This window comes from Mesoplodon bidens, assembly GCF_964165515.1.
Source record: "Mesoplodon bidens genome assembly, chromosome: 7".
In the NCBI taxonomy this organism is placed as follows: Eukaryota; Metazoa; Chordata; class Mammalia; order Artiodactyla; family Ziphiidae; genus Mesoplodon; species Mesoplodon bidens.
This window is the reverse complement of record NC_138164.1, coordinates 45,942,263-45,970,232: the sequence shown is the minus strand read 5'-3', so window position 1 is coordinate 45,970,232 and position 27,970 is coordinate 45,942,263. Positions and strand designations below refer to the sequence as shown.

The following is a 27,970-nucleotide window of genomic DNA, read 5'->3' as shown; positions in this document are numbered from 1 at the left end:
ATTTTGGAAAGCTGTATGACGAGTCATCTTTTCTGCTTCTCTTTGGGCTTATTCCTCCAAGGCCCATAAAAATATTCAGTAACTGACTCTTTTTTTTTTTTGGCTTGGTTGAGGTATCATATACCTCAAATCTGGGTCCATTTTATTAAAAGAAGCATATCCTCTTGGAGGTATGATTTCCCTTTTTTTCTATATTCTAGAAAATAAAAAAGAACTTTTCATATTTTACTCTTTGAAACATAAGTTCAAAATTGCAAGCTGCCTCAGAAGATCAGGAGTTCACTATTACTGGAAGTGTTTAAGTAGAGACTGGATGACTTTGTAAGAGGGGGTAGTATGAATTAATGTGTCGGTTAAAGTCTAAACTAAGTGACTTCTAAGGTCTCTACTGTCTCATATTTGATGGTGTTTATCAACATTTTTCTCTTTCCCTTAGCTCTCTTCCACTCACAGCATACAACATTTAAAATCATATATTCAGATTTTCCCTTTAAAAATGTTTTGTAGGAATCAATGGATTTTAACCCTATGGATGTGAAGCAGAACATTCTTTTATTCAAATGATATTTGAATCCTTCTTATAAACACACTAGTGGTGTTGAATGTATTAAAGAGATACTTCTAAGAGAGGAGACAGAATCTTGACTGTTTACAATTAGGCTGATTGACTCTTCTTTTTGAACAGAGTGTGAATATGACAGATGTAAATGGGCAGACACCTCTCATGTTATCAGCTCACAAAGTACTTGGGTAAGTGAGTTTAACTGAATTGCCTTATTCTGATTCTTGATCCAGCAATTTAAGTATCTTAGTCTTTGTGAGATGACACAACATTCTGAGGAAGAAAGTAAGATTTTCCATCTTGTGACTGTGATATGGACTTTTAATGTAGTTGTAGTTAGAAAAGCGCCATTGAAGTAAATTTTCTGTTTTCTGGTAGCTTTGGGGAAAAGTTTGAAAGCTACTAATAAGAAAAAAAATTTCCTTACAGAACAGGTAGAGATTCCACAGCATATACTTATTAACATGACGTACATTTCTTAGTTTACATTTTTCAAGAATGGCTACAGGTTTAAATGCTCTCATAATTTGAAATGTAGATGAGAAATATACTTTCCAGAAAACAATAAATTTTGAGGTTCTCTGACATTGTTGACTGCTCTGAAAATATTAATTATAACTGATCTATGAAAATAGTATGTTTATATGTTCCTATCAGTTATTTACATATCTAAGTTTTTGTGATTATTGATCACCATATTGTGATTATTGATCATCGCTTGTGATTATCGATCATCGTATCGTCCAACTTCTGTTATTCTTCTATTCAAATACATGCTACAGTTTGCCCTGTATCAGTTTTGTTTCCAACGTTGTACTTAATTTCTGATTCTGCTTTTACTTAAGATGTCTCCCCTAGGAACTGAGTTAGTTCTGATGCCATTTCCTTTTAGCTCATGTGGAGGTGGGGCTGGGGTGGAATTTTGTCAGAAAGCATTTTGTCATTGCTGGTAACTGTAAAGTCAGGTATAATGTTTAAAAATCTTGATAGAATAAGTAAAGTAGAATATTGTTTTATTAAAGGAATCTTTTGAGTAGTCCTAAAAGAAGGGAAGGTGTTGACGATGAAGTAAAAATATTTTATTGAATTCTGCTCTCAAGTCCATAACTTTCTATGGTAAACAAATATTTTAGGACATTATTTATACCGCTTTATGCAGTAATTGGTTGGAGGGAGAATGTGAAGTTAGCTTTTGGTTTATCTCCTCAAATATAATGTTGTACATTTAATTTTTTAATTGGATGAATAACATAGTATTAAATGTTGGCCGAAGTTAAGTTTAAAAAAAATGTTAACCAATAGAACAGCAACATGAAAGTAAAAATTTGAAAAACAAAAGCAGTTATTCCACAGTACTGATGTTAAAATTACATTATATAGCAGACTATCACTTAATAGATGTCTCTTGGGGTGGGAACTCTCCAGTACTAGCATCTAGAATGGAACTCTGCACAGAGAAGTTCCTCAGTTTTCAGAATACTTACTGATTGGTTCATTGATATGTTAGCAAACAGTTTCATTGTTTACATTTACCCTTCAAATCATTCAACTATCTAATATCTCTTGGTATTTTATTGTTTTGAGACAGGCCAGAACCAACTGGATTTCTCTTAAAGTTTAATCCCTCTCTCAATGTAGTTGATAAAATACACCAAAACACTCCACTTCACTGGGCAGTTGCAGCAGGAAATGTTAATGCCATTGATAAACTCTTGGAAGCTGGTGCTAGCCTGGATATCCGAAATGTTAAGGTATGACCCGGTGTTTATCTCCCTTAATTTATTATATCTTGAGTTAGAAGACCGATAAATTAACATAAAGATAAGCTATACATGTTTTCATTTACCACGAGATGAGTATAAACAATAATAGTTGGCTACCCTTGGAATAAATACAGTGAATCTGTGATTCTGGTGAGTTTTTAAAAATGTTTAGCATCTATGGTATTGATATATCAAAAATATAATTGAACTTTTACTTTTCTTTTTTTTTTTAAGGGAGAAACCCCTCTTGATATGGCTGTGCAAAACAAAAATCGGCTCGTTATTCATATGCTAAAAGCAGAGGCCAAAATGCGAGCCAACAAAAATTTCAGACTTTGGAGGTGGCTGCAGAAATGCGAGGTACTTTCATTCGGGGCCTATTCTGTGGGCTATAAGAATTGTTTTCATTTGTTTTTGTTTTTTAAGGCATCAGGGGAAACCAGGGCGTTGGCCTAGTGCTGCATTATATCTGCTGATTATATCTTTCCCACACATCCCATAACCCACAGTTGGAAATTTGGCACTTTTATTGGCAATTTGTTGTTGGTCCTTATCTAGATGGCTCTAAAGCTCCACGAATGGCCAGCAAAATCTAAGTTGTAATAGAGAATATAATTAAAATTATTAAAATGGGGTATTGAATTGATTTCACTGTTTAACGTTTTCATATATGATAGCATCGTCTTATCAAATAATAATTAATAATTATACCTTCAGGATGATTCTAGATTAATAGGCATGGGATTTCTATGCAGAGGGTCATCATGAATACTACACCAATTTTGCACTTAGGTATGTGAAGGGAGAGAAAAAGAAGTAACGGTTACTCCTCAGTCTCCTTTGCCATCTCCTCTACTCTCTCCCCGCCTTTATTGGTAGAGTGCCCCAGGGTTTTGTCCTTGGAACTCGTTTCTGTCTAGTCATTCCCTTGGTGATTTCATGCACTTCCATGGCTTTAAATGCCGTCTCTATGTTGACAACTCCCAAAGTTATCTCTAGTTCAGACCTTTCCATACTTGTATATCCAGCTACCTTGATTTGTCCAGTTCACTGTCCAATAGGCATCATCAACATAACATCCAAAACTGAGCTCCTGATCTCTCCTCCCCACTGTCCCTAACTGTTCCATCTACAGCTTTCCCCATCTCAGTAGGTGGCAACTCCCACTCTCCAGTTATCTTTGCCTTTTCTCTGTCATATCACGTATCCAGTCCGTCAGGAAAACATATTGGCTAGTTCTGCCCTCAGTATATATCCAGAATCTGACCCTTCTCACCATTTTACCATGGCATTTTGGTCCAGCCACCGTTATCTTTCATGTGGATTTCTGCAGCTGTCTGACATCTCCCTGCCTCTACTCACCTCTAGTCTCTTCTCAACAGAGCAGCCAGGTGAATCTTAAAATGTAAGTCAGATACTGTCATTCATCTGCTCAGAATCCTATGGTCTCCCACTTTCTCCCAGAATAAAAGCCAAAGTCCTTACAATGGTTTTCATCCAGCCTTTTATATACTATAAAATTCAGTTAGTACATTTGTCTGTCTTCCCCTGCTAGAATTTAGGCCCCATGAGAGAAAGACCTTAAATTCATCGATGTGCCCCTAAGTGCCTGGAACAGTGCCTAGCATATGGTACACACTGGGATATTTGTTCAATGAGGAAATAGTGTGGCTCATCTGTGAGTACTGTATCTGGGATTAAAATTTTGAGATCTACATTTAATTGTTATTTCTGTTCTGAGATTATGTTGCTTGTAGATTCCAAGTTTACCTTTTTTTAAAAAAAATCTAGACTTGCTCATTTTGTGTTATCATGCAAGTTAGAATTGGAAGTATATTAAAGATTTCATATCATTTGAAATTATCCATCCTCAGAACGTGGCTCAGGGAAGTAAAGATTGAAGAAGATAGGGCAGTATGTATTTTCTCCCTTTGCTGTTGCACGAGCCCTGCTTACTTCCAAGGTCATGTATATTGCACTTAAGGGATTGCATTGTACAGATGTGGTGCCTGGCTTCAATGCAGATAGCCACACTGTTGGTCTGTAGATGCTTCATTCTCTTAACTTTGCAGAATAAACCCGAATTATTAGCATCCTGAGGATATGTTTAAGTCTTTGGCCTCCATGTGACATTTGACACTGAGAATTACTCCCTTCTTGAAGCTCTCTCCCCTGGCTTTACTGGAACCTTTCTTCTCGTTCTCATCCTGCCTTTCTGGTCATACTGATCACTCTTACTTACTTACCTTTGGGGACTTACCTTTTTTACCTTTGAGTGTTTCCGATGGCCAAGATTCTGCCCCTTTCTACCTGCACACAGTCCTCAGGATGCTCTTCATTCCTGGCTTTCCCACCTGTATACTGATGAACACCAGGTTTTCTCCTGTGTGGTAGGCCTGCTTTTCTGACTGACTCCTGGCTATCTCCTAGACGTCCATAGGCATCTACAATTCCATGTGCCCTAAACAAAATTCAAACTTGTTCCTTCTAACCTTCTTTATTAGGGGATGGCACCATCGGTGCCCAGGTTGGAACTCTTATACTCTCTTCGTTGAATCTTGGGTGTGTTGATTTTTGTGTGGTCTTTTTGTCTTGTTTTATGCTTTCTGACATATAATACAGTTTGAAAGAAATTAATTTTTTAAATGTCAGCTATCATTAACACTTTTCTTAAAAGATCACCATTTCTTGGAGTGGAAGAAAGCAAAACAAAACATGTTTAAGCAACATTTTATTAATATAAGGCTTTTTTTTTTTTTTTTTTTTTTTTTTTTTTTTGCGGTACCCGGGCCTCTCACTGTTGTGGCCTCTCCCCTTGCAGAGCACAGGCTCCGGATGCGCAGGCTCAGCAGCCATGGCTCACGGGCCTAGCCGCTCTGCGGCATGTGGGATCTTCCCAGACCGGGGCACGAACCCGTGTCCCCTGCATCGGCAGGCGGACTCTCAACCACTGCGCCACCAGGGAAGCCCTAATATAAGGCTTTTAAAAGATTGTTTCCAAGATTTGTAATTTCTCAAACTTTATCAATTTATCAATCTGCAGTTTTGAAGAAAAATTCTGTGTTCTGCTGTTGTATTAATTGTTACTGTATATTTAGGAAGTAGTTTTTCTATTGAACTAATTATTATTAGATACTTAGGAGGTAAAATCCATAAAGTTCTAAAATTCTCAATCTCTTAATAGCTCTCCCTGCTGCTGATGCTTTCTGTGATTACCATGTGGGCTGTTGGATACATATTGGACTTCAGTTCAGATTCTTGGCTTTTAAAAGGATTTCTTCTAATAGTATTGTTTTTTCTGACATCTTTGTTTCTAAGGTGTGTATATTAATCTTTGCAAGGCTGGTTATAGCATTTCCAATTTGAGTGCTTATTTCTATTGCTGATTAGCTGGAGTTGCAGATTTTTATTGAACTATGAATGTTACTTATCATGTAGAAACATCCTCAGGGTGGGAGGGAAGAGCTTTGATGGCATATGATTTGACTGAAAGCAAATTGGTCAATCCAGTAATTAAACTGCATTGACAATTGGTGGAAAATAAATATCCTAGCTCACTTTTTGAATTGTTAATCGCAGTGAATAATGGGGAGATTTTTGTAACTGTTTTGCATCTTGAAGCATTTTTGCCCATTTTTCAGAAATTTTGTGTTTTCCTATTCTAAATTCTAAATCTAGATTCTAAATCTAAATCTAAACTAGTCAACTAGTTATTTTTGCTCTTAATGTTTTTTAGTTGAAACAACCTAATTAAATCACAGGAAGTTATAAAATAGTAACTATGGTATGGTTCTACTTTTAGGAGAATATTCATACATGATATATATAAAGATTGCCTGGGTTCAAGTCAAGCTGTACCACATAACAGTCTGACCTTGAGCCAGTTGGTTGACCTCTCTGTGCCTCGATTTCTTCATCTATAAAACGAGGATGAAAATTGTGACAATGCCTGCCTCATCGGTAATACAAATACAATGGTTAGAACAGTGGCTGACACACAGTACTCAGTAATCATGTCACACCCCAGTCTCTTCTTCTCACCTCCCTTTCCCAGTAGAGTGGCACCCAGTTCCTCCCATGAATCAGGGGTAGCATCCTTGGATTACTGTCCTCTGTTCTTCCTTTCTCCTCACTTCCCCCACTCAGCACATTACCAAGTCCTTCCTGCTCTGCCCCAGCTGGTCTGCTCGCTCGCTCTCTCCTCAGCCGGCACCCTAGACCAAGCCTCCCAGCTGGTCTCCTGATTCCATCTCTTACCCCCGTGTAGTTCCTCCTCACGTGGCAATCAGGGTGGCCTTTTAAAAAGGCAAACCAGTTTCTGTCTTTTCTCCTTGTGTAGAGCCCTCAAGTGGCTTTTCCTTGTTCTCAGAATAACATCCAAACTCCTTGCCTGTGAGGTATTATGTAATTCATTCCCTCCCCTCTGATATCATCTCTTCCCTTCACTGCCCTCCATCCTTCTTTCTGTTTCTAAAACACGTCAAGCTCATTCCCACCTGGGGCCTTGGCTCTTGCTTGTGTCTCTGACTGAAGGGTTCTGATACCATATTGTCGCATAGCGGGAGACGTCAGTCAGGCCTCAGTTCCAGCGTCCCCTCCTCAGCGAGGCCATGCCTGACTGACTGTACTGCATCACCCCATTGTATTTTCTTCATGGCACTTAATCACTGTTTCCTGGAATGTAAGGCTCATACAAGCAGGACACTTGTCTCTCCCATTGAACATTTTCAGTCACTGAAAGGAAAATGTAACGATGATGATCCATAAAAGAGAATCTGAAAGGAAGTGCTGTGTTGCTCTCTTCAGGGTGTGATGATGAGTATTTCTGTGTCCTTCTTTTGATTACCAGCATTTTGTAGAATAAGCATGAGTTGCTTTTGCTATAACAAAAAACAAAGCATTAGAGGAATTTTACCTCTTAATCACTCAAGAGCAGACAGTAGGCTGGAAATGAATTTATATGTTAAATAAAAGTTCAAATTTCTGAAAAATAGCAAAATGCCTAAAATTGTCTGCTATTCAGAAGACTTATGAGTTAGAGATATTCATTTATTTTCCACTAATTGGGTTGACTTGGTCTTCAGATAAATTTTAAGCCAAATTACAATCATCACTTTTTTCTTTTTTCCAGAGAGAAAGCAAAGGCTGGCAATATCTACTCACCTAGGACAGGGGCATTTGAGATTTTGTTTGTTTTAATAGAAACTCACATTACAAAAAATTTATATGGAAACTTTTCTTTGCGAGTTGAGGGCTTCATATGCTAGGCTTAGCATATGTACACTATTCAAATAGGAGACAAATTCGTATGGCAACTGCTTTTATTTCTCCCACTCTATAGAGTCCCAATTTCACGGAGGTAAGCAGCTGTAAACTTCCACTATTATTAGGCTCCACGGGAGGTTGCTTATTGATCCAGGCTGCTATGAGATACCTGTTAGAAGTAGACAGGTCGTAGTAGCAGGCTGTTACAAAGTAGGTAGTTCACTGCACCACTTAATTAGGTCAAACATATTCTGCTGCAAAATCTCAGACAAGCCATGCCATGGAGATTACATGGGTTCTATTTGGCCTATTCTGGCAGCATATTGGGGACCTGAAGTTTGGGATCTTTAGTTGTTGTCAAATATTATTTTATCATAATTGTGTTTATGATCTTGATAGCTTTTTAAAAACCCTTTAATATCTATCATCAACCTTTTTTTTTCTGGTATAAATTTTAAAGTAGATCCAGGTAAACTATTCATGCACCGATTTACTATATTGAGTATTTATTGTAAAAGACAGATTTTTTCATTTGAAACAACAATATTAAACGTTTGAGTAAGTTTTATGTGGACTTCCAAGTTGCTTTTGACCCAAGCGAGATGGTTGGTGTTTGATGACTAGTGTCACTGTTACCCTTTATGTGTCTTTTTACATCGAGGGTCTGCTTTGCAAGCTGTTTGTAGGATGAAAGTGCTCAAGGTTGTGTGCATCTGTATGTTTCAAAAACACACTTCTAGCCTCTAGAAGAAAGCTTGTTAAATGCGAAGGTGAATCTCCAAGGATTTATATTTTTGCATTTTGGAGTATTTGAAAACATGATATGCCAAAAAAGAAAGAAATACAAATATATGTTGCAATAGAAGTAAAAAAGATTTGAAAGTATAAAGTTATTGGGAATGGAATAATGTATAAGTTAATTATGGGAACTAGAACATTCACTTTATGAGGTCGCAGCGCTTCAGTTTTCTCACATGTAAAATGGGGTGGTGATGGTGTGTAACTGTTACCACATGGAAAGTGGCGCATAGCACTCAGTGAAAGCTGTTGTTATGTGAGGGCATCATTATTATTACTATTATTACTTAAGGGGATTTAGAGCTAAAATTAATATGATTCGAGCTTATTTTCACTAATACCTTATGTTTATCCTTTTTTTCTTTTAGGTTCTTGGTCGGGTATAAGAGCCTTATGTACTTACCAACAGTCTTTCTGCTGAGTTCCGTTTTTTGGATATTTGTGACTTGGTTCATCTTATTTGTTCCTGATATCCTTCCAGGTTACATTTAAATGCATATCTCATTTTGCTTTTAAAAATTACTAATGCCATTGTTAGAAATTTAGTTACTAGAAGAGATCCAGGGAAAGTAAGTCAAATTTATATTCATTTAATGGTCCTGGTTGAAGATGTTTAATGTTGGAAATTACTGAATTCTGGAAATGATCTCAGAGTACACTATGGAAACAGCAGGTGTCTAGTATTGATTACTCATAGGAAGGAAGCAATATAATGAATTATTGTTTTGTTTAGATCCATAAAAATTGGTTGTATTGCCTTGAGATTCTCTTCAAGGTCCGATGGTTCTTTTAACTTGGTCAGCAGTTATAGGTGATGAATAATTCTTCTGGGTACCAAGATCTCCTGCATGGGAAGAATACTGGAGGAAATGAGTCCTCCTCAGCAGTGGTCAGTGCAGTGTTATTATCCAAGGCAGTGATTTTCAGTACACAGTAAAAATAAATTTGCATTGCCACCCAAAACATATGTGAAAAAAAGTTTCAGAAAACAATAATCCGAATATGTGCTTTACTCTGATATTTTGTTGTTTTATCCTATTCTATTTCCTTTTTAATAAATGGGTCATAGCCCATTTATTTCTTTCATGACCTACTAATGGATGGCAGCCTGTAGCTTAAAAAAAAACTCATCTATATCACTCGAGGAGCAGGGCCCAGGCCAAGTCTAGTCACCTAGAAGTGGGGATAGGTGTTACTTCTTGGTTTATAGTTACTTATAGCCCCCATTGAGAAGGAGGCATTTTCTCCAATTTTTGATGTTCCCACCTCTTTCCAGGCTCCTTTCTCCCCTTCAAAGGACCCTTGGAAGACATTAAAGTCTTGCTTTCCTTACAGGGTAAGAGAAGAAGGGGTATGGTAGATAGACATGTACCTTTAAGCGTATTCCTTTAGCTCTATATTATTTTTATTTCTGGTAATGACACACTTGAAAAGAAAGAATACTGTTTATGAGAGAGATGCATACACTCAGTTCAAGAATATTTTTTCATAGGAATAAATGTAAAGTGAGAGAGGCATATGAGTTCTCAGAGTGCATACATCTCCCTTCACTGTATAGCATGTTTTTACTTTAAGGCTGCTTTTTATTTCTGAGCATTATCTCTAATATTTTTCAGATTCTTTTAATCTAAATGAATGGCACAGCGTACTATGGAGGGCATTTGACTTTTTTCAAAAGATTTTATTACATCTAACCTTTGTCTCATAATTATGGATTTGAGGGCAGCTTTTAAAGCACTAGCCTTACCACCACCACTTAATAAAGGCTTGGATGATATCATAATGTGATACAAAAATACTTTATCACTTGTAGAAGTCCCAAGGCTGGTAAATCCTATGGTAGTTGACATGGTACTGAAAGGGCTGGCTGATACTTTTATTTACCAACTCACATGCAGTGGAGTAAACACAGTTTAAAAATTGTGTTCCTTGATGAATTTTTAAAATGTGAGAAACTCACACTATTTCAAATTTTGCACCTAAAATGTGGTAGTTTTTACATTGAATTATTTCAGATTTGCAGCATTAGTATTAATAAACATGTTACTCCACTGTAGTTTGAAAACCTCAATTACCAGAGGTATTTAGTTAGTATTCAGCTTAGTATTCAGCTGAGTTTACTGCTGTTCAGTATTTGTGAAGATGTCATTATATCAGAAGAACTGTTTTGATTTCCATAGCTGGACAGAGTCTTAAGATGTTAGAGTTGACAGGAAGGTATTTTACTCGCACGTACAGCATGAAGCCCTTTGATCTAAGCACCCATGTGAGGGCAGGTCGGTCAGTAGGTGGCGCCATCAGATCAGTATTTTTCAGGCTGAATGCTAAATGCTGTTTGAACTGTCTTGGGTGTGCACTGAGGTGCTGCCCTGGAAAGACCCAGCCTGAGAGTGTAGACTAGCCGTGTTGCCAAGTGTGGATTGTATGGGGCTTCCACTCCCACAGCCACCTTGCCCATCGTGGGAAGAGGGTCTGGGAAACTGTGGAAAGAGTACGGCCTTTGGAATCAGAATGAATTGGAGTTTAGGCTTTTTTTTTTTTCTTACTAGTTATGTACCATTAGGCAAATAATTTCACTGAGTCTCAGTTTTTCTGTAAATTGGGGATAACAGTACCAAGCTCATGGGGCAGCTGCAAGGACTACTATGCTAGGATGTCTGTAAAGTGCTGACCATAGTCCCCATTCTGTAAAGAATACCTATTATGGGCTTCCCTGGTGGCGCAGTGGTTGAGAGTCCGCCTGCCGATGCAGGGGACTGCCCCGGTCCGGGAAGATCCCACATGCCGTGGAGCGGCTGGGCCCGTGCGCCATGGCCGCTGAGCCTGTGCGTCCGGAGCCTGTGCTCCGCAACGGGAGAGGCCACAACAGTGAGAGGCCCGTGTACCGCAAAAAAAAAAAAAAAAAAAACCTATTATTTTATTATTATTATTAATTGCTCTTATGAATAAAATCTGTGTGGAAGGCTACATGTTGGGATTAATTTTAAGAGCAGCTCTAGGTTAGCTCCTCAGATGAACAGTTTCTTCTGGTGCCTTTTATATGTTCAGCAAATAATGTGTTTATCTTTTATGAGGCAGGTTTGAGAGGAGAGAGGACCTAACTGGTGAGTTTGGAAGTAAGATGAAGATTCAGGAAAGAGATGGCGGACCACTGAACGTTAGATTTGTGATTCCGTCTCTAGCTGAGTTAAGTTTAAGAAGGATAAATATGTGAAGCCCTAATACTGGGTTTCAGAGGATCAACGTGTACAAGTGCGTATGGTTGTGGGAATGACATAGGTTCCGGTCACGTGAAAAAGAACCAGGAGCTTTGACTAAAAACCCAGCATGGGGTAGTGATGCAGCTTTCAAGGAAGCCAGTATATAAGGACGATGTGAGTGTCCAAGGAAAAGACATGAGCAATCTCACTGTCTTCTGCCCTGGTCAGGACACACCTGAGATGTGTTCTTTTAAAGGAGAGCAGGAACAAAGCAGGAACATACCCAGGAGAGCGTGTTGTAGGAGGAATGCTGTTGCTGCTTATCCTGGAGGTGTGAGCTCTGCCTTCCAATTTCAGGTGTTGGGAAGTCTGTCCTTTGGAAGCCAGTGCTCTGTATAGAATGAGCACTCAATAATTATTGAGCAAATGGGGAAGCAGCTTCTGTAGGGTCTATCTATAGGACACCTATAGTGTAGATCTACAGTGTAGAAATAAAGGAGCTAAAGAATGAAAACCAGTTAGTCCAAGTTATAAAAAGGCAGATTTTAGAGCCACGTTGAGAAACTTTTTAACTGCAAAAGGGTCACAAGCTAACTGGGGAGGCTGCGATGTCTACAAACAACTATATGACCTAAGGGCTAAGTGCTGTAGAATAAGCATTCTTAGGTCCAGGGAAGGGAGAGGATCCTTTCCCATAGGGAATCAGGAAAGACCTAAAGGGGGAAGGAGGATTTTAAGTTAGGTCTTGAAGGCAGTTAGGACTTGGACGTCCCAAAAACGTGGTTTTAGAAGTAGATGGGGTGAAGTGGGGAGCACTTGAGGGCAATGAACCACACAAAGCAAGGACATGGAAGCAAGGAATGTTTGGCTTTTATGTGAGGGAATGTAGTGCGATTCAGGTTACTTGGAAGGAGAAAAATCCATTGATTGTCCTGGGATTGGTTTTGAAAGTTATTCAGAATAAGAGCCCAAAATTTGGTCCAGTCAATACACATGAGATTATCATGTGATTAAACTGAATGTGTTTTTGAGACTGTGTCACGTGTGTTGATCAGGATTTTATGAGAATTAAATTTCAGTTTCACACAACTTTTTTGGATCCTCTTTCTTAAAGCCAGGCCCATCTGCAGATAAACAGATAAACCAAACCAACGAGATTCGTTCCTGCCTACCTGAATCAGATGTGGTTGTGTTGGTTTTTGTGGGCTAGAGCAGTGCTTCTCAAACTACAATGTGCATGTGCATCCTCTAGGGATCTTGTTAAAATCCAGAGTCTGCTTCTGCAGGTCTGGGGTGAGGTCTGGAATTCTGCCCTTGTAGCAAGCTTCCAGGTAAAGCCATTACTGTGGGACCCATGGACCACACTTTGAATAGCAAGCGTTCAGAATTTTATTCTATGGCCACCTTTTCCACTCTGAAGTTTAGCACAAGAACATCTTGGCAACACCTTGGAAGGCAGATACAGTTACTATGTCAATATAGTGATTTTAATTGGGCAAGGAGAACTGGTTTACTACTGGCGTATTGGTTTATTATTGCACATTTATTTGTCTTTCCCTGGGGCAGAATTTTACTTTTTTATACAAAGAATTTGTACCATTTCAAAAACACTTCAAAGTGGGTAATGTTTATCCTTGAAACACTTTATCTTAATTTATCCATAATATCTGCCTTTCCAAATAGTATCTGATTTGTAATCACTTTGCAAGGAGAGCAGTTTGTTTCTGAATTAACTCAGCCTAATACAGTTACAAGGATTAAGTTATGAAAACTTTCCAGTAGGAAATCTTTGCTAGCATTAATTTAATATATAGGGAAATATTTTTAGTTGGCCTCTCTGAATTCAGTGGTTTGTTTCTTTGACTGATTTTGTTAAAATGATCAGAAAATACTGTTTTAGATGTACACAGGAGAGCCACAGTTACACCGTTTAGATATTAATTTATTTGGACCTGGAAGGTTTTTCAATTTTTAGGAGGTTCTTCATATATTATAACTATTCCTATCAATATTTTATATGAGTTTCAACTAGTGAGAAGAGATTAATTATTAGCCAACTATGAGCAAATTCCTACAGGATTAGAGCATAGAATGGGGCCAGGTTTGAGGGTAGGGATATGTGTCTGTAAGGGAAGGTGAGGCTAGAATGCAGAGAAAAGAGACTCCTAGGCACCAGTGATGAAATTTTCTTTCATCATAATTAGGCTGTTCTTACTGGAAGTCTGATATGTTCCTTAACTTCGCTTTAACATTTAGCAGGCACCACTTTCTTTTTCGTTTTCATTCTCAGCATAGTAGCCTTCCTCTACTTTTTCTACAAGACTTGGGCGACTGATCCAGGCTTCACTAAGGCTTCTGAAGAAGAAAGGAAGATGGTGAGCTTTCTCTGTAATGTTACTGATTTTTTTATAGGAGGGTATGGAAACTATAGAGGGTGACGACCATGTTGGTTTTTGTCGTGCCTACGTCTCTAGTGCCTGGGACCTAATAGATGCAGTGTAAATGTGGGATGATTAAAATCAACAAACAGGTTTCTCCACTGTCATTTATTTATATGAAAGTTTAAAAAATATTTTTATTTTTTATTACAGTAATATCCCACCGGGACTTTTTCAGGTATAATTTCTGTCAGTAGATATGAGTGCCTACTTCTTTATAGTAATGTTTAGAAGTTGGGGAGGCTGTTGTCTTCTTTGTTACCTAAAGCCAGTGTTCCTGAAAGACTGCCTTTGGTGCTTATAACCATCAGTTCTGATGTGTAGGTGTTTTTGTTCCTTTTTTATGAGTGTATAATGTGTGTATTTATTTTTCTGTAGCATATTATAACTGAGAAATCATTGCCATTCATGGAGAAGAGGGGGGGTGTAATTTTTGTGCATTCTAATTTATTGGCTACGTTTGAAAATGCAGCCTTGAAAAGTCACATATTTCAAGCACAGAATGATATGGTGGCAAGTCTTCTAAGTTGCTTTTCTAGCTACCTCAGTTTGAAGAGAGAGCTGTGAGAATGGTATATAACCATGCATCATCCATTCCCCAACAAAACGCAAACGTAAGGTCAAACTTGATGTCTTTCAGAATATCATCACCCTTGCAGAGACCGGCTGTCTGGATTTCAGAACATTTTGTACATCGTGTCTTGTGAGTGAGTCTTTATAATTTTTTTCCCATCGTAAAAGCACATTCTTGGTTACATTGCTCATGTAAGCATTTTTCAAATCTTCGTGGTATATTTATACACCTTTTTTTCTACCAGGTGTAAAATTTGTTTTTTTTAAATTTTGCATTACTGTCAGAACAGTCTTCTGCCTTGAACGTGTGGGAGAATGATGTTTGTAATCTCTTGAAGTTGCCTGTGGTTAAATCTCTTTGTGTGTTTTCTTTGCTTTTTCCTGCCATGAAGCATATGTTAGAACTAACTTGGAGTCAGAGGCTCATGATGACCCTAGAAACCACTTAGTGAAACATTTGATTTAGCAACTGAAGATTCATAGCCTAAAGGGAGGAAGTAACTTTCCCTAAATTATTGGCAGAAGCAGAAGTGTAACTCGGTTCCCTTTTTCTTAGTCCAGGGCTCATTCTGCTGTGTGGTGCCGCCTCTTTTCCCCTTAGTCAGTGTCAGTAAGCTCTGGAATTCAAATCCCTTCTAGTGATGGCCTAATTAGACCTGTGGAAGTAAATAGTAATAAGGCATTCCAGAGCCTCTAAGTGAATTGATGATCGATTTAAGATTATTTGTGCCAATGTCGTTATAATTTAGGAATAAGATTTTGCTTTTGATTTGTTACCCCTTTGAGATTCTGATTTTTGCTTAGATCTCTCTTAATTGTCCACTTAGATAAGGAAGCCATTAAGGTCACTCCATTGCCATGTGTGCAACTCCTGTGTGGCTCGGTATGATCAACATTGCCTGTGGACTGGACGGTGCATCGGTGAGAGGGTCAAGTTTCCATTTACCATTTTGAAGTTCAGCTCTCTTTAGTTATGTGTGTGACTCAGAAAAAGTGAAAAGCATGTAAGGGGTCCATTCTTGCTTGTCAGAGAATCAGCTTTGTGGTCTAACACTTTTGGAACACTGACTCTTGATGTTAATAATAATAATTAATGTCCTTTGTATAATATTTTCACATGTATAAAGTACCTTCATATATAGTATCCTATTTGAACATCAGAGGTTGGTGTTATTACCTCCATTTTAGAGTTGAAAAAATATTAAAGGTCAAATTATTTGCTTGAGATCACTTGAGTAGTATCAGTCTTCCACTCCAGATACCATGTCTTTTCCATATTTTGTGTCTTGTCCCTTTTATTCACCTTCTCTACTTGCCTCTGAGGCTCAGGTAGGTGCTAGAACCAGAGACGGCAGGGGTCTGGGGATTGCCTTCCACCCAGGGAGTGTTCTGATCTGAAGCCCTGGGTTTCCTCCGAGCCATCACAGTAAAAGCCAGGGCTTTATTACGAGGAACTTCAGAGGAACTATGGTCATGGGTCTTCAGGGGAGGCTCTGCATGTATAATCTTGATGAACAAAAAAGGCTGCCTCAGCTCAGGCAGCTTTCCTCGGTGCATTTTGATGTTCTCCACTATTCCTAGAGAACAAGTGAAGAGAGAATTCCTGGGCTTCCAGGCTTCGTGTACCCCATCCCACCACAGAGATGAGATGATTGGCATTATAACAGGCAGCTTTGAATGGCAGTGGGAAAACAATAGTGTGATCCCACATATTTTTACCACACTGCGTTTACATAGTGTTTTCATATATATCATCCTGTTTGGTTGCCACCGGCCTGTGAAGTAGACAGAAGAGATATTTTCCCCATATTAAAAGTAAGAACACTGAATCAGAGAAGTTAAATGATGTACCTATAGTCACACAGCTTGTCATTCGTAAATCTGGGTCTCCTGATTCCAGTGGGTGTTGCTCCTTCTGCTGGGCTTTGGTACCTCAGGAGGAGGTGGGAATGTGATGGTGGCTAAGGAGCTTTTCTGTGTCATTAGCATCAAAATGCTGCTATCTCCAGTATCAAGGGGGCAGCACATGCAACAGTGGGGCTTGGTTGCCTGGCCCCCTCACCCCTTCTTTGCTTCTGTAGGCCTTTCTCAGGCCGCAGGTTGCCCCTCTTTAGCTATGTCAGTCTCCTGCAATATATCTATTGCCCTTCAGATTTGTTTTCTCTGTCCCCCTGATTAAGTCAGTACTTGATGTCCAGAAGTTGTCCTTATATAAATTTATTACACGGAAGGAAGGAAGAGACAGGGTATGACTTGCCCCAAATCCTGCCTCCTCCCCTCCCTCCAATGCTGTATAGGCCATCCCAGAGCTGTATTTGTTCTATCCAAAAAAGAAGTGTCCTCTTTTAGGTAAGTAATGAATAAATATTAGTTTAGTTAACATGGACAGTTGAACATGACATATCAGAGCTGTTTGGTTTGGGTTTAATGGTATTTAAAAGCAAAACAGCAGCTTATTTCTTTTTTACTTTAGTGAAGGCTTTTGACAGGGAAGTGGTTTAATAAGGTCTTCATCTGGAAAATCATTGGAAGAAAGTATTAAACGTGTTTTTCTTTTTGATGTAGGTTTTGGCAACCATCATTATTACATATTCTTCTTATTTTTCCTTTCCATTGTGTGTGACTGGATTATATATGAATCTTTCATCTGTAAGTATAAATTTTTCTTATAGCAAACTTATGCACCCTCACTCACATATACTTTTTCTTGTAAACTCTTGTATGTCACATTCCGGCTGGATGACTATAAGCCATACCTTAATAAAAATGAAACAAATGTCTCTAAGACTCTCTCAGCATTGGGAAGCTGCAAGAAGTGCTAGAAGAGGTTAGTTGTCAGTAGTTTGGAAGAGATTCTGCTCTAAAGTGACCTTGATAAACTTGAGAAGTGGTCAGAAATAGAGATTCACTTAAGGTAAGTGCAGATTTATCCCCCAGTGAAATGAGTAAAAATCAGGTGTTCAAGTTCAAAGCAAGGGAAGTGATAAGTAAATAAACTAGGAAAAAAAAAAAGATTGGTGCTAGAGAGGTTGTGGAAGGGAGGTGGAGGTGGTCACAGTAATTAAGGAACAAAACTGAAAGCTCATGCCATTTGACAGATGTCAAGTCACAACTTACTGATGGGAAAACAGTAACAGTGATCGGAAGGTCGGAAATAATAACTTGGAAGAAAACATTAGGTCACTTATTCTGCATCCCTGAGAAAGGCAAATAACTTTTCAACAGCAGTGCAGAAGGGCGTTGAGGGGGTCTCATGTAGGGAGTGACGTTGAGCTGCTCCAAGGTGAGCGACTAAGAACAGGGTTTAAATTGAAGCAGGGAGCATTTTGGTTAGCTCTTAAGAATTGCATGACTATGCTTTTCAGACCTTGGAATAGGTTACCTAGCCAGAAACAATGTACTGTGCTTGTAGTTTATTTTGACTTTATTTGTTTAACTGTTTATTATTCATTTATTCTGAAGGTTTTAGGAGAATTTGGATCTAGAGGCAGAGGCTTCGCTACTGATCTGTTTCCATCCACCCTCCTGTTATATTCATGCTTTAGTCTTAGATTTTGCCAGTAGAGTACTAGTTTGTTGCTTGAGCTAAAATCTGAAATGATTCAGGAAGACGTGGAAAGTTTTTTCCTACATTTTTTCTTTTCCCCTTAGCATCCCAAGTCCCACCACACCTTACACTCCCCACCCCACTCACCCACTGGCTTTCTCTAGTTTAAATTTTGTTTAGTTTTTGAAAGACAGTTCCTCCTGTGCTGTCCCCAGCCTCCCAGATCTCTTCTCCAGAAACATCCAGTATTACAAGTTTTGTTTTGTTTAGGGTTTCATTTTTAGAGATTGTTAATTAAAATCTATGAAATGATCTATTTTTAGCCTTGCCGTAGGCATGGAGGGGGCCTCAGTTACCTCGTCAGCCCTTCTCCCTACCAGACACCTTTGGTGTCTCTGATCACTAGGGAATGCTTTTGTAGCTCAGTGTAACTGCCACCATCTCAAATGGACCTAAGTCAGAAGGTTGTGATCCCTGATCTCAGTTCTTGTCAAAGGCCATCAGAAATCCTAAGCATTGAAATTTTAAAACCTCTTAGATTATGTCCTGTGGTGTAAGAAATAAAAGATTTTTTTGACAGTGCTTCCTTCTGTCGAAAGAGCTGCCTTTTTAAGGCCTGACAATAAAGCATGTTCCTGGAAAACCTTTTTAAGCTGGCCCATGGACCAACTTGTCCCTTGGACTTGATCCTCGGGGAGAGGAGCCAGATTTTACACCACTCTTGTCTCTCCCCATTCTCCCTCTTCACTAAAAATAGTCATCTTTGTGTGGTGGCTATGTCCAGCATACAACTGTATTGATAAGGACAGAAGTAATTTTCCATCACGTTCATTCTTTCCAAGTTGCTTCCTTATTACATGCGTTTGGTTCTTCCCTCCTCTTTGTCTTTATTCTCTGGCTCTGAACCAATTTTTGTATCATGTTTTTTGTTTCTTAGGAACAGTCCCACCTTACATTTACTAACAGCTATATAGACTAGCTGAACGTATTTTGTTACTTTTATCCCATTTATATTCTGACAGTATTTCTTTACACCGAATGCACGCTTCCTGTCATTTATCGTTATTTCACAGACAGCAAAAACGAACTTTTGGTCCATTTTTCTAATGAGGCCTCATTGTCATCCCACCTTCCTTGTTTATCATTAACGCTCCTGGTGCCAGAACGCTGCTGTGCACCCTCATCCTCCTCATGGGATCTGGTTCCAGCTACTCTGACTCTGTGCAGCCTCCATGCATTTCCCCTTTTGTGAGGTCTGTTTTCAGGATGGACAGTAAGTCACTCAAAGTGTCAGCATCCCGCAAGTTACAGGGAGAAAGATTTTAGATCATTGTTAGAAAGGACATAGTAACTGTCGGAGTTGTTTGAAGATGAAAATGATTGACCTGGAGCGATATGCGTTCCCTATCATTAGCCAGTGACCACCTGATAAGAATGTATTATTAGTACATATTAAAGTGTTATGTTGCATAACATAATGTATGTGGCCATTTGCAGCCATATCTTTGATAAATCTGAGATCAGTCCTATGAAGATTTCCATTCAAAGTCATGCTGTGTTATCAAAAAATTCCCAGAAGGGAGCAGTAGAAATCCATAAGCTGAAAGAAAGTAGATACTCTTTCCCACTCAGCAGCTGTTTCCTCTGCCTGCTGTTGGAAATTATATTCTTTTTTTTGTTATATCAGGTACATGGAATGCATCTTTCTTTGCAGTCCTAATGAGAAGCTCTAAAGAAAGTGTAATTTACCTTAAGTTTTTTACCTTGATTGTTACTCTATGATGATTGCCCTTAGAATTCTTCTGGCATATATTCATGAAAGATGGTTGGAAATCAAATGAGACTCAAAAAGAAAAAATGGACAGACAGTTGATAGTTAAGTCATGGACTCATTTTCTTCCTGTCCCAGGAGCTCTTAAGTGCTGCTTTGGGAAAATGTCTGAAACTACTTATCAAATTGTCAGAGGCATTTATGAAACCTCAAGGTGCAAATCTACACAATTCTTATTTCCTTGTCGTTTATGAATGCTCATGATGCCTGTTTAAAGTCATTGGTTTTACATAACCTTGAAGATCTGTTCCCTTGTTTCTGCTGCTTCCTACCTGTGTTCTTACTGCTGCTCTTGGCTGTGTGGGTTAGGGGGTCAATATCATGAAGACCATAGTGAAGGCCTCACTTTTGATTGGCACGTAGATAGATGTTCCTGGGGAAAAACTGAGCTGCGACCATATGAATCTTGTTCTCTGTTCTTTTCCTAGGGGTGTCTGGCTCATGAGATCTCTCACCTGGCTTTTCTCCCCCTGCAGGATTAATTATGGTCCCAGTGCAGAAGTACACCCAGTAACTGCAAGCTGTAGGCTGTGGTCCAGTGGTATCTAGGTGCTTATAGGATTTCTTGTGCCCACGGGAATGGCCTGTTGATCTGAACCCTTAATAAGAGTTTATATTCTGTTCTGTAATAGACCCTTATCTTGCTGTAACATGGATAAGATAGAGAATTTTCTAGGACAAATATTTATTAAATATATAATCATTCTCAGTTATCAAGTCCTTGAACAATTAACTTCTGGCCAGTGTATTTTATGCTGAATATGCTAATTTTAGTCATGATTTTATAGACCTTTTTTGCTTTTATTCCCTCACTGCCAACTACCCATGCAGTATTATCATAGCCTTAACAGTGAGGTATCTTTTTTTTTTTTAATCTTTGTTGAGCTGGCATTTATTTGGAAGATAAAATCTTAAAGTTGAGTTCTGATCTGTGCCATCATGTCTTACTTTCTCTTCTCCCTAAACAGAACTGCAGTGATTTTTATCTTCTTGAAGAATGATCACTAGTTTGTTGCCTTTTTAAATAATGGGTTCCTTTTTTGTGAATTCACAGATTGGTCAAATCATTGTGTCACAACATTCAAAGCAGATGGACTGTGGACCTACCTCAATCAGATTGTGGCCTGTTCCCCTTGGGTCGTATATATCTTCACGTTAGCAAGTTTCCATTTCTCATGGTCAACATTTTTATTACTAAATCAGCTCTTTCAGGTATTTATCTTCTTATAATGCCTTTGGTAAAATTTCCAATACCCCATAGTGAGATAGAAAGACTTGAATTTCAAATCAGAAGACTTAGATTTGAGTTCCACTTCTGTCACTTACTCTGTGGGTCTGGGCATGTCATTTGACTCCCGAATTTCAGTTTCCTTGTCTGTAAAATGGGGATAATAATGCCTGTCTACTCTCGCAGGATGGTTTAAAGGTTAGAGTAATAAGGTGTTAGTGTAGCCCTAGGATTTATCTAATCTGACCTCTTTTACAGATAGAGGTACAGAGGTGAATTGAATTGCTCAAGGTCACCCAGTGAGTGGCAAAAATCAGAACTGGAAACTTAGGTCTTCTGACAGTTCGTTTCAAGGGGTTTTTCCATCATATAATTAAATTACGTGGCTTATGAAAGCATGGTATAAACTGTAAAGCATTGTGCAAATGTGAGATGATTATGTTCCCTCACTTTTCCCAGCCCTGTTTGTTATTATTATGCAGTACTTAAGTGGATGGAAGTGGGGAAGAAATGAAAGATGCATCACTAACCAACATGGTAATTACACTTGCAGAGTAGGTCATGACCGTTAGAACGCTCATGCTCCAGGGCGGTAGCCACCACCTTCAGCTTTCTGTGAAGCTTCTGTCCCCTCCCTGCTGCCTGCCTTCCTTTATGAGCATAACCTAATTCTCACTGTTGCTAGGGCCTGCCCCCGTGGAATGGACAGCCATGAGCAGTCTGAGCCAATTATTGCCAGACCTCAGATAATTAGAGCATTGCTCAACAAAAGCAAGATGTATTCCATTTTTATGGGGGAATAACCAGTTCTGCAATAATAATAAAAAATAAAGTAAGAAAAAGGGGGAAAAATGCTAAGGAAAGGAACTAAGGTAATAATACTGACTGAACTGAGGTTTCTGAATACCCGTCCTAATCTCCTATCTGACATCTGTAAGATGTAAGGATATTAAGAATGGATATTAGCATCAATGATTATTAATATTATAATCATTTATAATACCTAATATTTATATATGCTTTACGTATTCCAAAGCACTTTGCCGTCAATGGCCTCACAGACATTTGAGATGGAGTCTGTGCCAAAGTCGTGTTTCCATTTTATGGATGAGAAAACTAAACCTAAGAGGTGTTGAGCGCCTTGCTTATGGCCATAGGGCTCAGTCAGAGGAGGTGGAGTTAGAAGCAGAACCTAAGATTTGGGACATCAGTTCTAATTCTCTTTCTTCTTTCCTGGACTCTTAGAATAAGTACATTTGAGGCTATAATATCTTTACTTTTTAAAAGAAAGTTTGTTTATACTCTCTAAGGCAGGAAAGTGGACTCAAAGTTTTGGATAGTTTTCAAAAACAGGAATTCAGAGTAAAGTTGTTTTCTTAATAAACAAAACAATCCAGTTATTTAAAGCCTTTCGTTTCCTGAGTGCTCAGGTGAGTCATGGTTTTGACCGTAGGGAGTCAAACTGAGCATATAGACGGCTGGCAAGGACCGTGGGCTTTATTCTCACACTGACTGAGGTGTCTGCCCCAGTTCTGCCACTCTCTAAGCCGTGTGGCCTTGGACCAGTTACTTCATCTCTATCAGCCTCTGCACTGGATCATGTTAAATTTCTTATCGCCAATCCTTAGAGAACCCGATGAGGATGCTGTGATAATCTCTGTCTTACAGATAAGGAACTTGATGTTTGAATTATTTTGAGGATTAGGTGAGATATCTTAGTGAATAATATTGGTTTTAATGATTTGAGAGTTTTTAAAGTTACCTTAATTCTTACCCTCCCCCAACTTTATGGATTTAAATGTTCTTCACTTCAGATTAACTTTTTTATTTGGCCCTTTTCAAAGAGAGACTAAGAAGCGTATAGAGGTTGAGATAATTGCATTAATACTGACCTTACGTTGTTTGATTCACCTGGAAGTTGAATGCTGAATGTGTTGAGACTCTAAACATGGCCGTAAGCCACAGCTTGGATTACTAAAGCAATCATTTCACGACTCTTGAGTCAATGCACTCTGCTTTCTTGAAGGTTAATAAAAGTCAATCAAAAAAATAAAATGCCCAGCTACTAGATTTACATAGGAGTCTTGTTTTGAGCTGCCCTGTCCTTGCCCCCACTGTGATCATTGGTTAGCAGTCCAGGTGATGTTGTCTTTGGGGGAGAACCGAATGTTTGCCAGTGTCCTGTGGTGCGTTGCCAAGAGTGGTGAGGCTCGATGTGGTGGTGTTTTTCATGTACCTTCCCACCTTCATTTTCAGATTGCTTTTCTGGGCCTGACCTCCCATGAGAGAACCAGCCTGCTGAAGCAGAGCAGGCACATGAAACAGACGTTGTCCCTCAGGAGGACCCCATACAAGTAAGTGAGACCTATCCTGCCCACTGAGCCGGTGGAAGGTGCTGGCCTCGCCATTGGTTTCCCGACCTAGTGTCACCACCCACAGCCCTGCTGCCATCCTCTAACTGGCTGACAGAGTTGAACCTCTTCTTTCTTGGAAGCCTCAGTGACAGGAGATGAGTGGTAAGGTCATGAGCCCCAAGGTGGTAAGATTTAGTCTACTGGCCTCAGCACAAACAGTAAGTGACTTTGAAGTCTTGCCAAGATGGGAGATCTCTTCAGTCAAGCCACATGGTCACAAGGTTGCATATTGCTGGCATGAAGTCAGCGTGAGATAACTAAGCACGTGGCTGAGAAAGCCAGCCACAAGGCTCTCTGTAGAAAGCGTTAGATTGCGAGCTTTGCCAGGATTTTCAACCTGGCTTTCTATCACCAGTAATTCTTGTAGCCTGATGTTTAAAGTGTCCACCTGTTTCAGGGAAAAGTTACTTTTTCAGGTTTGGGGTATGTTTTCCCCAGAGCACTGGTTGTGTAAAACCTGTCCTCAGCTGAAAATGAGAGTGTCTGTAGGATGGCCGTCATCTTATGAGATGAGAGATCAGGGTTTGAAGCTTATCTTCCTGTCAGATATGTCAGGTTCTTGGAGGCTGGGAGCGCTGCAGAGGTGACCCAGGGCCCTCTAGGGATTTGCCCGCTCACTGCATATCTCAGGAGCAGTCTATTTTAAAGCACACTCGTGGTACAAGATGAAACTGTTAGGCTGTTAGACAAGGAAATCAGAGCCTGGGATATGACTATGATGTGTGTTTAGAGGAGAGAAATTGACTTAATTGGGAAGAGACGGCCAAAGTGATGGAGTGTAGAGAGTCGTGTTAAGCTCGTGATGATTGTTTCAGACTGGCAGTGATAATAAAATCCCTTTCTTAGTGACTTAACCAGAGGAATATTTACTCCACCGAAGTATGGACCTCTTTGTGATAGAGGTGGAATTTTAAGCTGAGCCTTGAGAGGTGTGGGGTGGGGAGCAGGAAGGAAGGGCGTCCCGAGCCCTGGAGAAGCGTCTGAATAAAGGGCCAGAGGTGAGAGAGTTGGGGCGTTTTGGGGAATTGCTAAGACATGGCAGCATTCCTGGAGAAACTAAAGGTAAAGCCTTGGAGCCACTTTGAAGCTAGCTTCCAAAGATTTGTCTTACTGTCTTCCCCTAAGTTACTTTTACTCACTAGCCAGCTCTTGAACTGGGCCCTGTCGGACCCCAGCATGCCTCCCTGCTTCCACCCCATCATTTCCATGTGGGCAGCCCCCTGCCTGGGAAGCTGCCTTCTTGGCAGCCTTGGAAATTTCTTGACCACTCTCAGTAACCAGCAGCAGTGGCACACGCATCCTCACACACAGATGTGTTCCGATGTGTTTAAGACGTTGGGTTAGGCACTTGAAAGATGAGGCGTATGCCTAAAAATGAATATTCGTGATAACTGGAACAGACAGTATCATTCAGGAATTTAATGGAGGAAAAAATGATGCTGAAGATATGTAGTCAGGAAGGCTCCAAAGGGGAAGTGGGCCTTGACCTAGGCTTTGAGAACTGGTAGGGCCTAAAAGGATAAGGGTGTTACCTGATGGAAGAGTAGGGGAGTGTGGGTTCCAGGGTAGAAGAATGGCCCATGCAGTTGTGATCATGGGAAGAATAAAGCCAGAGTAGCTTTAACAAAAGCTGAGTCTGGAGCATCAATACCCGAGGAGTCCTGGGCTTTATTGTATAGGGCTGTGAGTACAAAGATGAGGGATTTGGCTTTGAGCCTCTGGGCAGAGGAATGTCGTTAAAGGGTTTTGACTGGGAGGTTAGGGGCTACGAATATATCAGGTGTTTGGAGGACCAGTCTCCAGTATGTAGGATGAATCAGAAGGAATTGAGACAGAGACACCATTTAGAGTTTCTTAGAATTCGAAGAATCCCACCTTGTTGATCATAGTTTTTCTGGCCTGTCTGGCCTTTGATATAGTCCAAGTCTGAATTAGAGCAGTGGGAATGGAAAGAAAGAAACTTAATGGTGGCAGTGACTGTTCTAGTGAGTGGGGACCCAAAATGAACTTGAGTTGCTAGGCACAGCCAGGGAATCTCAAAATAGGGATTCAGGTCCAGAAATGGAACTGGGCTTCAGTTTTAAGGGCCATAAATTCAAGAACTGTCTGATTCACCTCTGGATTCCTGCAGGATCTTGGAAGGATGTATACTGTAAATTCTCAGTGAATGTTTATGGTTTGAATGAATGTTTGTCAAATGCTAACAGGAAATGTAGTAAGACGTGTTCTCTTTCTTTCTTGGCAGCCTTGGGTTCACACAGAACCTCGCAGATTTCTTTCAGTGTGGCTGCTTTGGCTTGGTCAAGCCCTGTGCAGTAGACTGGACGTCACAGTACACCATGGTCTTTCACCCAGCTAAGGAGAAAGTTCTTCGCTCAGTGTGAAGAAAAGCAACCCACAACTCTCACTCTGATTTGTTTGTATTTATGTTGATGCCTTGTGGTCTGCAAGTGAAGTGAAGACTTAGAGTTCACCTAAGCCCAAAGGAAAACACAGGTGGTTTTTAAAGCATTTGGTAAAAACAGAAGTTCTTGAGAAAGGCTGACACGTTTTCAGACTTAGTAAGATGGACTGTTACTGAACAATCTTGGCAGACATCTAAAAAAAAAAACTTCTATATTTTTCACAAGAAAATGCAAGTTCCTTTTTTTTTTTTTTTTTTTTGGAGATAATATTCACCAATTATGGAGAAAATGTGGTATTTTCAGATACTTTTATTGGCTGTTTCAAAATAGTATTATTCTTTAAACTTGTAATTTTTGATAAATTATTTGTCTTTGTTTTATCTATAAATATGTAAAAAATATTTAAATAGATGTACCTGTTTTGCTTTCTCACTTAATAAAATTTTTTTTTTGTAGTTGAGACTTAGTTTCTGACACTTGACACTTCTTGAATCTTAAATGGAGAAAAGGTATATATAGGATGTGAAGAAAAATTCCCAAATTCCAGGAATGAGTTGAGATCACTGTTAATAGCAATAGCAAGATTTAATTTTGTTTTCCGTTTTGCTTAGAAAATTGAACGGGAAATCTTAAAGATTAATTACAATTTTTACTTAGTACCCTTAAAATATTAGACTGGTGTGATTGTAATTGCTCATTTTCTTTGTTCTGGAAGAAATGCTAATTCAACTTGAACTCTTGGTTGTGTGTGTGTGTGTGTGTGTGTGTGAGCACCTAGAACAGGGCCTGGTTGTGTGTGTGTGTGTGTGTGTGTGAGCACCTAGAACAGGGCCTGGTGTGTGTGTGTGTGTGTGTGTGTGTGTGTGTGTGTATGCCCCTGGACATGCATGGCACCTTCTGGCTGAAAACCCTTCCTTAGGTTCCCATTGCTCTTGGGGTAAAAGCTAAAATTCTTATCATGTCCAACTGGCCCTGAATGATAGAGCCTTATTTTGTTTACCATCTTGCTTTGGACCACAGTTTGTACTCTAATGGCATAGACCTTACAGTTCCTCAAAGACCTGTTCTCCTTTTTTCTACAGAGGCTTTGAGATAAGGAAACTAAAGCCTAAAGAAGTTTGTATTTTCTTCAAGGTCAAATGGATACCAAGTGGGCTACCCACTCTGAGGTCCCAGCCTCCTAGAATACCACCTGACACGTATGTGTTCAATAAATATTTGAATGAATTTGTTGAATGAATGCAGGGTTTTAAAGCAGGACATGATGTGATCAGAATTGTGGCTTGAAGACTGATTCTCATTTAAGGGACAAAAGGACTTTTTCTCTCTCCCTTCCTTTCCCACCAACACCCGCCAAGTAAATATTCTCAAACTGTGGTCCATGGACCAGTTAGATCAGAATCACAGGGACAGGGCAGGGGCCTGGGGCTCACTTGTTTAAAATTCAAATTCCCAGAGCCACTGTATTCCAGCACACCTAATTGATATGTAACATGGAAAGCACATTTCATTCATTTTTAAATTATTCCACAAATATTTATGGAGCATCCTGCTAGGTGTTGCAGGCCATAAAACATTTAATTGGGCATACTAATCATGGCATTTACAGTCTAGAGGGGAAGCTAAGATACATGAAACTATAGTATAATGTAGAAAATACTAAAAGCTATAAGATGGGTGCAAATTAAGTATGGTTAGAGTTTAGAGGTTGGGGAGAGCCTCAGTGGGTGTAATCAAGGAAGTGTTTATGGGTGATAGGGCATTAGAAAGGGTTTTCAGTGATACTGAGTTTGGAAATAGGGAGTTGGAAGTGAAAGGCATTCAGATGGAGAGAACTCTATGAGAGAAGACAACGGGAAAGTCTAAAGTACAGTCAGAACAATGACAGCCTGGGTCTATAGGATGTTGGAAGCGGGGAGCTTGGTTAATAAGTTGGAAAGGTGGAC

General features: G+C 39.5%; 1 protein-coding gene across 1 annotated transcript in view; it reads left to right on the top strand.

Annotated features, from left to right (window-relative positions):
* ZDHHC13 (zDHHC palmitoyltransferase 13) overlaps positions 1-26,486 on the top strand; it is a 48,909-nt gene extending 22,423 nt beyond the window's left edge. Inside the window, exons 6-17 of the mRNA XM_081239086.1 lie at positions 686-750; positions 2,151-2,313; positions 2,560-2,685; positions 5,510-5,643; positions 8,757-8,859; positions 13,841-13,963; positions 14,667-14,729; positions 15,427-15,520; positions 17,165-17,248; positions 21,032-21,189; positions 23,462-23,559; positions 25,865-26,486. Coding sequence (XP_081095212.1) covers positions 686-750; positions 2,151-2,313; positions 2,560-2,685; positions 5,510-5,643; positions 8,757-8,859; positions 13,841-13,963; positions 14,667-14,729; positions 15,427-15,520; positions 17,165-17,248; positions 21,032-21,189; positions 23,462-23,559; positions 25,865-26,003 — 1,350 coding nt within the window. The 3' untranslated portion in view covers positions 26,004-26,486. The remainder of the gene's footprint in view (positions 1-685; positions 751-2,150; positions 2,314-2,559; positions 2,686-5,509; positions 5,644-8,756; positions 8,860-13,840; positions 13,964-14,666; positions 14,730-15,426; positions 15,521-17,164; positions 17,249-21,031; positions 21,190-23,461; positions 23,560-25,864) is intronic.
* Positions 26,487-27,970: the final 1,484 nt, after the last annotated feature.